This window comes from Lissotriton helveticus, chromosome 2_1 (genome assembly GCF_964261635.1).
Source record: "Lissotriton helveticus chromosome 2_1, aLisHel1.1, whole genome shotgun sequence".
Classification (NCBI taxonomy): Eukaryota; Metazoa; Chordata; class Amphibia; order Caudata; family Salamandridae; genus Lissotriton; species Lissotriton helveticus.
In genome coordinates, this window is record NC_136059.1 from 516,856,558 (window position 1) to 516,870,188 (window position 13,631).

A 13,631-nucleotide genomic window follows, 5' to 3' on the forward strand; every position below is an offset into this window, starting at 1 on the left:
CTCAAATATCACTGAGCTTAAGCAATTTAGTGAAGGAGAGCAGGACAGCATTGCTACAAGTCAATGTAATATCAATCAATTCGTATTTGTAGAGCTTGGCTAATCACTCATGGGGGTATCAGGCACTGGGATCTAGCTAAGGCCAGTCGAAGAATATAAGGAAAAAGCAGGGAGAAAGTAGTGAAAGTGAGGGAAAAGCAAGAAGACACACAAAAAACAGGGGAAAAGCAAGGAGAACGCAGTGAAAACGAGGAAAAAACAAGGTGAAAGCACTCAAAAAATGGGGGGGGGGCAGGAAAAAGTAGTGAAAACGAGGGAAAAGCAGGAAAAAGCACTCCAAAAAAATGGGGGGGAAAAATCAAGAAAAAGATCAACCTCCAATATACTCAACAACTCCTAAAGGAAATGCCTACTTCAAGTTATTTGTGTTTTAATCAAGTTACTGAATCAAGGTAGACGTATACATTTTTTTAACAAAACCACTTAATGTTGGGTAACTTTTTTAATAAATGATGACAAACAGCTTCTTGCTCTCCTCTTCACCATAGCGCACATACTCTACAACTGGAAAGAAACTCAGAAACTATCGTCTCATGCATTGGGGGCAATGGTCAATCATGTAAATTTGATAATAATGCATTGGGAAATGTGGATCACGTTTCATCGACAAGAAAACTTTGGGGTAGTCTTGACAAATATATCTAATCAGTTTTACCACCATGATCGTATGACAGACACAAAATACACTCACTTTCATGAATCTCAAAAACTAATTAAAGATTCGCTATCCACTCAAACGATCTACAAATCTGCTTGAATACTGCACAAAATCTGACATATTCCTGATAACCTAATGTCCGCCTCATCCTCCCCTTTTCTTTCCTCTTCCTCTACTTTTCTTTTACTCTACACCCATATCAGCAAGAGAATCAGAAATTTACATAAGGCATCAAATGAATAACAGAATACATCCTGTAGTTCATCCTTCTAAACTTTTTTTTTTTTTTTTTTAGATATTTCAGAAATCCTTCAAGTCAAAAAACTAAAGATTATCACATTCCATTAAAAGTACAACAGACTCTCACTGACATTGGCACATAAAACTTTCTCACTACATCATATTACTTACTATATGTCAGCCATTCCCAGTATTACTTTCGTTATTTCCAACAAATTATGGCAAACTTAAATTTGTATATTTGTCAAACGAGGTTATATTTTCTACTGTTAGGGCTTGTTGAGAACTAGATGACGTCAGTTATATTAATGTGTGTGTGTAAACGATGGAATACTGAGTGAGTGTGTACTTACTTTCTCACTTGGCTGTATTCTTTCCAATGCCCATTATAATCGGCTCACTTACACGTTTTAGTCAGCAACTATACAAGCAAAATAACTTTTTTACTGCCTACAGGTTATTAGGATAATGTGTACAGTTTGTACATTATAAAACATCTGCTATAAAGCAAACTTAAATTTGTGGAAAAATGGTCTAGTAAAGATTTAACAAACACAAACAATACAGGAAATGTCTAAAGAAGGTGTTAATACTCAAAATCACAATTATTTTTATTTAGTGAAATAATCCCAAAAATAAATAGGCAGTGATTTTTTTTCCTTACCTAGCTCAGTAACTTGCCGATCAAAGGGGCATCGGATTGCCCTACCATGAAGAGGGAGGCGGGTAAGACAGTCATGGCAGACAGTATGCCCACATAAAAGAAGGCGTGGAACTTTCTCACCTTGCAAGGAAAATACATCCTCGCAAACTCCACATTCAAGAACCTAAAAAAAAAATAGAAAGGACGGCCATTATAAAAGAGGAAAGCAACAAAAATGGCAAAGGGAAAAAAGTCAAAGGTGTTCTTGCTGGATCTACTCGTCATCTGACATTTGCTGCAAGCATTCAGTACCTCCTCCTTCACACAAGACACCAAGGCCTCTCATTTACTGACTGAAGTGATTCGCTCGCCTGTGGATTAGCCCTTTAAAGTTACTCTTTACACAACAAGCTCACATTGTCAACAATAATACACAATACATTTTCCAATATGATGTGGATCCATTGAGCCAAATACCTTTAAGACACACCAGTGCCAAAAAGAGAAGTGCTGCTCTAAGTACTGAATGCACTAGTAATCCGAGGACAGATTTACATCACAATGCAACAAAAGAAGAGGTACGCAGTTCCTCAAACAGTAGTGTCACTGTTCCATAGTCGGAACTTATCCAACGACCTACCCCTACCGCTCCGGTGGAAAACGAAAAGAGCTGGTGACCCCTCTACCTTTTTTTTTTTCTTCAAAAAGTGCTACAAGTTGTTACAAAGAGCTGGAAGGAGTAATTAGATTAAACAAATTTGCGTTAATATTGACATTGGTATTGATACTATTTAAGGCAAGATACTTTGGAATTGGGAACGTTGCTATACGGTTGTTCATCACATTCCGGCTATTAACCTTAGATTGAAAGACCTTCTTATAAGCACCGCTCTGTGTTTAGCAAATCAGTCTATTATGGGTCCTAAAACAGCCCGTGGTGGAAAAACAAGACCTAGTGGGGAGAACCAGGTTGGGACACGGGCTGCCCTTGCGGCAAATGCAAAACAAAATGGGAGTAATAATGATCCTGTTGTCAGTCAAATAGGCACCCCGAAAATACCACAAATGTTTAACACTAAAGTGAAAAACCCAGTGGTAAAGACCTCGATAGCTGGAGGTGGGGGGTGATAAAATTATTGATGATTTGGAGTTTTTGGACGTTGATAGTGATCAAGATAAGACTTTGGCGGAAGCACTTGAACAGCTAGTAGTCTCTCCAGTAGTCTCTTCAGCAGCCTCACCTGTGATTTCTGCATCACAAACTACCATGGCTCATGATTCTATTACCGACGCTGTCGCTGAAGTTGACATTGATGTTGAGGTGGATCCCTCTAGGACAGAAGGGACAGAAGCTGATCCTATTAGTAGCAAGGATAGCGAGTTTTATTCACTTTCAGAACACTCTGAGGATTCTGATTTGGAGGGTGACTTAGAGGATGAAGTGGAGACTTCCTCTTTGGAAAATACTAGCAAGGAAGTTTCTTTTATCGCTACAGCAAATCTACAAGTAGACAGCAATTGGAGTGAGGAAGTTCCCAATGGAGATATGACTTCAGTAGATCAAGAGGCTATAATGGGCCAATGTCGACAGGAAGATCCAACAGGCTCTGTTGAACAAACTAGCTATAGCCCTGGGATTTCAAGCAAAGCCCCACTAGATATTATTTTGAAAGCCATCGCAGATCAACGCCTGGAGGCTAAAGCTGAACATCTGAAAACACATAATGCTTGCAAAAAACTTCAAAATACTGTGTGACGGCTGGCAAAATCGTGTAATGATTTCACGGATAGAATGGCAGAAGCAGAAGGGCGTATCTCTTCATTGGAAGATCAAGTCACGCATAATAAAACTGACATCGATGGTATGAAGGCTCAGAAAGATGATGTTAATATAAAATTGGTTGATTTGGAGAATAGGCTACGTCGTAACAATTTGCGAATTTTGGGTGTACCCGAAGGATGTGAGGGACAGCACATGCGACAGTTTGAGGTCGAACTTTTTGAAGAAGCTTTTCCGGAGGTTAAAGCTTGGCAGTGGTCTCATGAGATTCAAAGGGCACATCGTTTTCCATTTCGCAAGCAAACAACACGGGGCACCCAAAGTCATCAATATCCTCGTGCTATTTTGATATCTCTAAATAACTTTCTGGCAAGACAAAAAGTATACGATCTTGCAAGACCGGAAAAAAAACGCTCTGGGAAGGGCATTGAATTCTTTGTACACCCTGATTATTGCCATGCCACCGTAGAAAATCGCTGGCGACTGCGTCAGTTGATCGTTCCTTTTCAAAAGAAGGGCGCTCAAGTTTTTCTTCTTCAACCATCTACGTTAAAGATTGTATATAAAGGGCAGAATCAGTTCTTCACAGCTGGGGCCCCAGCAAAGGAGTATTTGAACTCATTAGCATGAGGAAAAAAGTTATAAACTTTGAATATATATCTTGCTATATGGTTTCTACCTCATGCTTTATTTTTTTTAGGTTGATGGATACGCCCAAACTTGAGAGGTGTTCTCACACACATCTACGGGGCGATAGGCCCCTTTGCCTTAGTATTGGAGGAGGGTCACAGGGGTCGGGGGGTGGGTGTGCTGGGGTAGGTGGAGGGTTTGGGGGGACACGGGGGGTGTGCCGGGGAGAAAAAGGGTAAAAGTTCAGTCAAAGCCATAGAATGTCAAGTCTAAATATATTGTTTTTTCTTTTTTTGGTGCAATTGTGTAATGAACTTACTTAGTACTGATGGCTAGTTATAATTTGCGTATGTGTTCATTTAATGTATGTGGCCTTAACAATATTCACTAGCGAAAACGTGTGATGTATGAGATCCGCTTGATTCAACCGGATATAATATGTCTCCAGGAGACGCATATACCTTGGGCAAATAGAAAAGTTATGAATGATCTTGGGTATATAGTACTGGCGGCCTCACAACAATCTACTATGAATCGAGGAGTGGCTATACTGGGGCGCCAGTCCATAGTAGCAACAGGGAAAATTAAAGTGGATAGTCTAGGACGCTGGGAAATTGTTGAGTGTGTCATAGGGAATGTTGTTGCTACAATATGTACAGTATATGGATCTAATGTCGATGACACTGCAGTGATAGAATTTTTGAACGTAGAGCTGGCTCTCTGGGGTACTCCACTATTTCTACTTGGTGATTTTAATATTCATGGGGAGTTGAATACCTGGGACTTGATGTTTAGTGGATATTTAGGTAGGAAGCCCAAGGTATTTAAAGAATTACGGCAACTACTACGTCAACATGGGTTGATCGATGGGTGGCCTTTGGCAAATACGAGGGATCCAGGTTTTACTTTTTTTCTTCGCCACATAAGAAATTTGTGCGTCTAGATTATATTTTTCTACCTAGGCATATGGCAGTAGGATCCCGAATGTTTGTAATGCCACGTATTACATCTGACCATGCTCCGATTGTTATAGACTTGCCCCTGCTTAAAATCCAGCCTGTACTAAGGTCTTTCACAGTTAATAAGAAACTTCTCTCAGATGAAAACTATCTGCAACAAGTTTAAGATTGGGCTCAACAGTTTTTTTATGTTAACAGAGGCTCTACCTCCTATGCAATGGTATGGGATTGCTTTAAGGCAGGATTGCGTGGTGAAATTTGTAGTTACGGCTGGAGTCTTCAAAAGGAAGGAAAAAACATAATGGCGCAACGTTTGCAGGATTTAACGAATGCAGAACACAACTTAACACATGATATTAGCTTACACCAAGATAGTGCCACACAAGATAAAGTTGCAAAATGCAAGGCCAAGATTAATGGGGTGTGGAGCCAAGACAGCATGACAATATAAAATTCATCGCGCTGAGAGGTATGAATACGGGGAGAACGTGGAAAGATGTCTAGCTCAAAGAATGCGGGGGCGTCAGACAGCACAGCGTATAACTTCTATAGAAAATAGTCAAGGTATTCCAGTAGAGTCATCAGAGGGTATTCTTCAGGTATTTCACGACTACTATACAAATCTTTATACCCAAGAACATTTTTCTTCTGATTTATAGATAAACTGGACTTAACTCAATTAGACTCTGTGCACAAAGACGTGCTAGAGTTACCAATTACAATGCAAGAACTCGAGATCGCCCTTAAGGAACTGGCTTTGGGGAAGGCTACCGGCCCCGATAAACTTCCTTTAGAGGTATACCATGTGCTATTCCCTGTTATTAAAGATGACATGTTGGCGACGTTTATAAATGCCCAAAATGGAAATCCCCCTCCATCATGGGACGATGCAAGTATAATTGTATTTAAAAAAAAAGATAAGCCTTCGCATCTTCCTGGGTCATATCGACCTATTTCACTTATTAATGTAGATGCAAAACTATATTCTAAAATTCTGGCGAATCGGCTGTTTCAAGTTGTATCGACACTTGTTTCTGAACAACAGCACGGTTTCCTTCCAGGTCGTGGCACGATTAATCACATACATCGTGTTATTGCAACTCTAGATTATGCTACTGCAAATCGTATAAACGTTGGTTTGGTGTTTTTAGACGCCGATAAAGCGTTTGATCGCGTTACATGGGCATTTTTATGGGCGATTTTGGGAAAAATGGGGTTTGGAGCACGATTTATATATGCTCTACAAGTTATGTATAGACATCCAAAGGCCAAGATATGCTTGTCAGGCCAAGAATCGGAAGCTGTTAACATTACTCGGGGCACACGGCAGGGGTGCCCATGCTCACCATTACTATTTGCCATGTACATAGAACCACTTTTAAAGACGTTGATGTCATCCCAACATATACAATCTATGGCTTTACCCGGGGGTAATATACGCGTATTAGCTTACGCCGACGACGTCGCTGTCATAACATCTGATCCAGAATCTGCATTATGTGAAATTGAAAACCTGGCTCACGAATTTGGTAATGTGTCAGGGTATAAGCTCAATATCCAGAAAACACAGGTTATTTGTTCAGCAGGACTTTGCCCTAATGACAGTCGGGTTACCTCGGAGGCTAAATACCTGGGCATTAAAATTAGATTATCGCTTCAAGAGTTAGTTATGGTGAACTGGTCAGATATATTGCAATCGGTTAGAAACCAACTTGAGAAAATCGAATGTTTATATTTGTCGTTGGTTGGGAGACGCAACGTACTAAAAATGTCCATTTTGCCAAAAGTTTTATATTACTTTCGGTCGGTACCATTGGAGATACCTGTACTACAACAGAGGAAATTACAATCTATAGCTGATAGATTCTTATGGGGCTGGAAATCTGCACGAAGGGCTTCTAAATTTATGACACTACCAATCTTACGCGTGGGATGGGGAGTTCCAAATTTTGCATTATATTATTTGGCGTGTCTTATGCAGAATATTAAATATTTTGCGATTGGTGGAACTCCGCCTATATTTGAGAGCCCTGACATTTTTTCCCTTTTACTTGGCCCACAATCTCGACAAATGTTGCTTCGCTGTTTAGAACCCAGCTACTATAAAAGAACTAGATTTAAATTAGTATTGTCTTCCTTTAAAGGATGGCGATCAATACGGAAGCTTATCTCCCTTGGACGTATTAACTTTTATACGCCTTGTAATTCTATAGAATTGCTCCCGCCAATATTCTGGGATCGTACAATGTGTACATGGGGGGAAAAAGGTATGATAGCTATAGGCACTATGGTTAAGGGTGGTACAATCGCTACATTTCAGGAGTTAAAAGATATATATAGTCTCTCAACATGACTTTTTTAAGTATTTACAAATACGCGATTTTATCCTTAAGCATCCAAATGCTCTACCGCTTTGTCCTAATGACTTTATTGAAATACTTAAAAAACCATCACGTATAGGGACTCTATATAACCATCTGTTGAATATACAACAAGACGATATGGGATTGCAGGAGTCTAAATGGTGTATTAGATTGGGTACTTTGGCAGTACCTTTTCAAGAGTCAATTTATACAGCTGCTAAAAGTATATTGTCTGCCAATTTATACTCACAGCATTACAAAACCTTATTTAATCTTTATCATACACCGCTTAAAATGTTGAAATGGGGTAATGCTAATAATGGGAAATGCTATAGGTGCCAATCTGATCAGGCAGATATTGTGCATATATTTTCAGATTGCTCAGTGCTAAAACCTTTTTTTATATCTATAGAAAAATTTATTTCTGGCTCATATTACAAAGTGTGAAGTGACAATCTCAAAAGAGATGATTATTTTTGGTTTATCTAATGATAACAATTTGTTTCCGGGGTATCAAAAAAACAGATATGTTTTATTTATGGCTATGGCGGTAGCTCGCCTATGTATATCTTCAATGTGGTTGCCAGAAGCACCTGTATATGAAATGTGGCGAGCAAAGTTTTATAATGTTTTTTATTTAGAATTTAATCTCAATCGGATTGATTCACTTAGGAAAATGCAAAAGGGGTATAAAATTTGGCAGGCAATGATAGACCATTTAGGTCCCTAAAAAATGACTTTTTTCTTTTTTTTCAGTTATATATGGTGGTACCGTTGCCTATATAGTATTTTTGATATTGCTTTTATTCATCGTTTCTTATCTTTCTTGTTTTTGAATATCTTTGATTGTTTACTTGCACCATAAGGTTTTTTGCTTATTCGTTGTCTGGATATGATATAATGACTTTGTATGTTTTTGTTTTTTCTTCTCTATGTGGTTTTGAACTGAACCAATAAAAAAAAAAAAAAAAATGAAATGGCTCTAAATACAGAAAAGAAGGTCGAGACCATTTCATCACATATTTATACAATACTGTACATGTGCTAGAGGCTGGGGTAAAATATTGTCTCTAGTTGTCCTAAAAATAGAAGCTCTGTTCTCTAAGAATAGTTCTACTTTAAGCAGAGTACCATGTGCCAAAAAAAGTAAATATTTTGGAAGTGAAAAAATAATAATTTCGCTTTCAGGGGAAAAATAGTTCCAAATGTTTTTCAGTAGCTGTGTATCAAAACTGAAGGCCGAATTCAGAGTTCAGGGAACGCTGTGTGCTCGTTGTTTTAAAAGTTATTCTTTTTGTTCAGGGGAGAACATCATATCAGACAGGCTTGCAAAAAAATTGGTCTACAACATCAGGTGAAAGTTCGACCAAGTTCGAAAATGCTGAAATTGTGCATATGTGAGAATGATTGCTATCGTCGATGTCAGGATCAGCAATGCTCACAGAAGGTTGTACCTGTTTGGTGATGCTTTCCTCTCGTACTTCACCGCCACCTACTCGTAGTGGTGAAGTCTCAACGAATGCAGTCATCAGAATAGGTAACCGCTGGGGACAATACGATGCATGAGTCGTTACCGGACCTAGAAAAGTATCGATATCCATTGGTACTGCTGATGGTAGTGTAAGACAGACGTCCAACACGCATTCTTCTCTGCATAGCAGATATCGAAGCACAGGTAAGATGCAATGTTGCCAGATAGGTCTGAATGAAAGAAACCATGTTGCACTTAGATCTCTTAGCCGGGCTAGTCCGACCACTTTAGTGATGCGGTCTCGGTAGCGTATTGCCAAGATAGTTTCTTCCATTGTAGCTGGAGTTCTGTCTGTGGCTTGGCTTGCCATATCGGAGCAGAAGGATCAAAAATAAAATTCCTGCTACGAGTCCCAAAAGAAGAGGCAGGCCGCCGAATACAGAATGGACAAAGTTCGGAAAAATGCCCCGAACTGTTTCAAAGGGTGTTAACAGTCCCGAAAAAATTGTCTTAAATACATGTGCAATGCCACTGATATCAGACGTGTTTAAAATTTGGCTTAACATTTCTACGAAAATTTGTTGATAATAGGGAATGTAACTCTGCCGCTGTCCTTGCAACTTGCAGATCATACGTCTCTTTGGACGAGGTTAAAGGTACAGTTGTCTGTAAAAGAATGGATTTCATTCTGCTTAAAGTGTCAATTCGAATAGAAGAGATATTCAAAGAAGGCCATAACGCAGCCTCCATGTCTGGATTGCTGTTTGGATACAATACTTGCATACAGCAAATGACCCTGGAAGTGACGGTTACGAGATAGGCTTTTCCTGGCACCATGCCACAACAGCTGCGGTCACTTATAAGAACATAACTGCCGTTGAAAAGCTGTCTGAAAAATGGCTCTGTTTTGCAGGAGTGCCATGCAGGTGACATGAAAGGTTATTTGAAGACCCTTCGCAGGCTCCATTCAAGTTAATACCTTGACACAGGAGTGTACCGCTTAGTGTTTTTTTTACAATTGTTACCACTAAGAAATACCTCTTTTTTTCCTTCACTATAACATTTGTGTGTGTATGGTAAATCCCAAGTTGATTTGATGTATCCTTTACCCAACCTTTCATACAGGCCTGCTGGTATATATTTTTGGCAATACTTAAACTGGAAAGTTGTTATTGGGATTGTAATCGTTCCATGTATTATCCATTCAATGACCGGTCTCTCTGACATTGTCAATGGTAATCTCTCAAGTTTTTCAATGCTCAGAATCGTATAGTCTGCTCCTTTTTGTGCCAAACTGATTTGTTTATCAGTAAGGTTAAAGATAGAGAATAATGAGTTTACGTTGATTAGACGCCATGGCACGTAGCCTGAACGCAGATTTTGCAATGTCCAGCCAAGCTGTACAATAGAACGTAATTGGGACTGACCATGTTGTAACATTAGTAAGTCCTGCTCTATTATATCAATAGCAGATGATACAATGCTGCCCAGTGAATATATTCTGGAGGACAGAGTCGTCAACCCATTGTCCATAACAAAAAGTGATTTTTCCAAATTTATACGATCAATTTCTCGTATTTTTTCTGCTGTTTCAATTTGTGTTACTTTCCAAGCTTCGTTGTAAGCAGCATATATACCGACGTATATGAAACGTTTTTGACGCGGTTTGTGTGGTCCCAGTATGAAATCATGCAAGTCAGCACCGTCTTTAAGTAAAGTCAAGTGTTGCTTCATTTCAGCCAGTGTGGATTTCTGTAGCCATTCGAGGAAGAGTTTCCCTACACTGTATATTGTAATTATCCCTGGATGATGCTCTCTGGAGTATCTAGGGTCGGGCCTGGTCTGTTTAAACCCCTGTGTTTTTTCAGTAATCTATCTTGACAGTTATTTGTGTCTGTGGGCCAGATCAACCATTTTTTCCAATCAGGATTTGTTCTGTTTTGGTGTAAAATATGGGATACGTCTATCTCCACATCTGTAGTGCTATTACTATCAGGCATGGGCTTCGGAATAGACGGTTTATTTAAATCTTTTATCTTGGCTAGGCCAAGACAGGTTGTCTGATGAATGGTGTCATTCAAGAATATTATTTGTTCTAGGATCATGCAGGCTCTAAATAATGCTTCTAAACCTTGTACCTGCCAGTCTTTTGAACCCCAGATGGTTTTTGTTTCAATGTTGTTTTTCCAAAATTCAAAACCAAATGTAGACATTTTGTCATAAAACTTTTCAGAATAAATCAATTTAGCATTTGTCAACATTATTTTCATTCCTGTCTTATTTAACATTTTAAAATAAAACGTTTCTGGATCACTGTTAAACCCTGAGAAGTATGTGAATTTCTCATAAAATGTTTTTGAACTGCCTTTCAGCGGTGTTGGACAATGTTCCCATTGATTATAGTTTAAAACATTTCTAGGTTGCGCAGATTTATGCAAATAGTGATCGCCAAAATGATTATAACAATATAACTCTTCATAATTTGATGAACCCTGCAAATAATCATGTTCTGTAAATTTTGCTGACATTACTAAATCTGACATCATATTAATATTTTCAAAGTCCCAATCATCAGAGAAAGTACTTGGTGTCACAAAGTCACTTAAGGAAACTTTGAACTTCAAGAGCTCAATCGGGCCATAGATTTCATAATCCGTTTCGTCCCATGCTACCCCACCGGCTATTGGATTGGCTGTGATGTTCACCGATGACAGTTCTCTTTTCTCTATGTGAGAGGATGTGTGAGGCTTTAGGACCAAGTTGATGTTCTGACTTGCTGTGTCCATTGTACTCTATGTTCCATCAAGAATTTTCCCAAATATAGAACCATGATGAGCCAAAGCAGGAGGAAAAGTACACCTAACACAATCCAAAATTCAATCCATGGTGAAATCAGATAAGTTTCTTTTAGTAGGAGAAAAAGTTCTGTCATTTTTTCTTTGAAAGTTTTTGTTGCTGGCATTTCTTCATGCTCGCTTGGATCTTCAGAAAAGTCATCGAAATTGATGAAGTAGCCAGATGCAGTTCTGTCAATTGTTGGAATTGCTTCCGGATTTTCATTTGCCTTTGGATTTTCCTTTGTTTCATTAGCATAGTCTGAGGCTACATCGTTGTAGACAGGTGTTTCTTGACGAACTGTTGCAATTTGGGTATCAAGAGGCACAAGTTCCATGGCTTTGTTGCATAGTCCTTTTTTATGCACTGCAGGTTTATCAAATGTGATTAGTCTTTCAGTTTGAACCTCTTAGATTGTAGCAAGATTTGGTCTTCTGCTATTTCTTGGGAGTCCACTGGGCCTAATACTTATTATTGGCCACATGATTGTGGTTTTACCAGGTTGATGGATACAACTCGGTTCTCCTTTTTACCAGCAAGGGGCGGTAGTACAACTGATCTTGTTCCGCTGACAGCTAAGACAGGTACTGCTTTTCTGTAAGAAGGCCATAATTCCTTCTTCACCGCGATCTTTTCTCTGACTAGATCCCCAATCTTTGGAATCCAGACAGGTCTTGCTGGGACAGGTGGTTTCTCTTCAGTGGCTGTTGGCTTTAACTTTATATTACTCAGACTTCTTCTTGTTTCTTTTAAGTCCTGTAAAACAGCCAAACGGTCTTTGATATCAAAGGCTTTTTCTTTTACCACTGAAGTGTGACAATCCAGATCCTGGATGTGCATTCTAGTGCCTAACAATAGTTCATAAGGAGTGAAGCCTTTTAGAGAATTTCTTGGCAGATTGTTAAGACTACGTTGGACACTTGTTAAATGTTTCACCCACCCATCACCCGAACCTAATACCCTCGCCGTTATAGATTGCTTTATGTCACGTTTTTTCTTTCCACTACCGCATTTCCCTCAGGATGGAAGGGAGAAGAGTACTGCAATGCAATGCCCATGCTGGCCATGGCCTCTTTGTAAGCTAGAGAGCTAAACGCGGGACCCTGGTCAGAATGTAGCATGCCAATTGCGTATGTGCTGATAAAGACTCGCAAATCTTTTATAACAGTTCTGGCGTCAGCCGAGCGCTGGGGCCTGCATTTTAAGTGAATCTAGTCTTAATATTTATGGGATCGCGTTTCTCCTGCTGGATTTTTGCGTATAGATAGCCTTATGCTTTCTAATAGAGGTGTCCTGGCAGTAGTCTGGTCCGGTTCACGACTGCGATCTCGGTTGTAGTTTGGACAATCCTTTGCAAATTTTTAATTTTGCAGGCTCATCCCCGGCCACCAGTATTCTGATTGTAATTCTTTTAGAGATTTCACGATCTCTTGGTGCCTTAGATCCAATCCCATGTGTGCGTCTTCAATCAAGAAGACTCTCCGGTTCGTGTTTGGAATTACTCTATCCCCCACTCCAGGGATTTGAGCAAAAGGAACGGAGTTTGCATCAATTATGTATGTATTATTGAGTGGATAGCCGAGAGGCAATGCTGCATAGTCGCCTTTTAATGAGGCTTTTACCGCTGGCATGGTTTCTCCGTCTATGTGTTTTTTTAAATGCTTTTTTGTGGCTATGGAAGCCGGTTGAACCGCTTCCGCTGTGGCTCTGTTAGCCAATGAATTCCCTGCAACGTGAACGCCATCACGTTGATGACTCAGTGTATGTATCACGTGAGTCTTTTGTAGTTCTTTCTGTAAAAGAACTACTTGTTCCCAGAGCTTTTTATGCTTTATTGTGGCACCTGTGTCATCTTTGTAACCGTTTTGAATCCAGGTCTGCATGTCCTTATTGTAGGACTTGACGCAGTAATGCAAATTGCACACTATCAGTGTGCGGAATTCGCGATCGGCATTTTCAAGCGCCATCTTTAAAGATCTTATTTCAGCTCGC

General features: G+C 39.5%; 1 protein-coding gene across 2 annotated transcripts in view; it reads right to left on the bottom strand.

The window, feature by feature from the left end:
- Positions 1-13,631, bottom strand: part of TRIM23 (tripartite motif containing 23) — a 712,673-nt gene that overhangs the window by 550,436 nt on the left and 148,606 nt on the right. For both annotated transcript variants that reach the window (XM_078675155.1, XM_078675156.1), the window contains exon 2: positions 1,623-1,785. In XM_078675155.1, the coding sequence (XP_078531281.1) occupies positions 1,623-1,785 (163 nt within the window). The remainder of the gene's footprint in view (positions 1-1,622; positions 1,786-13,631) is intronic.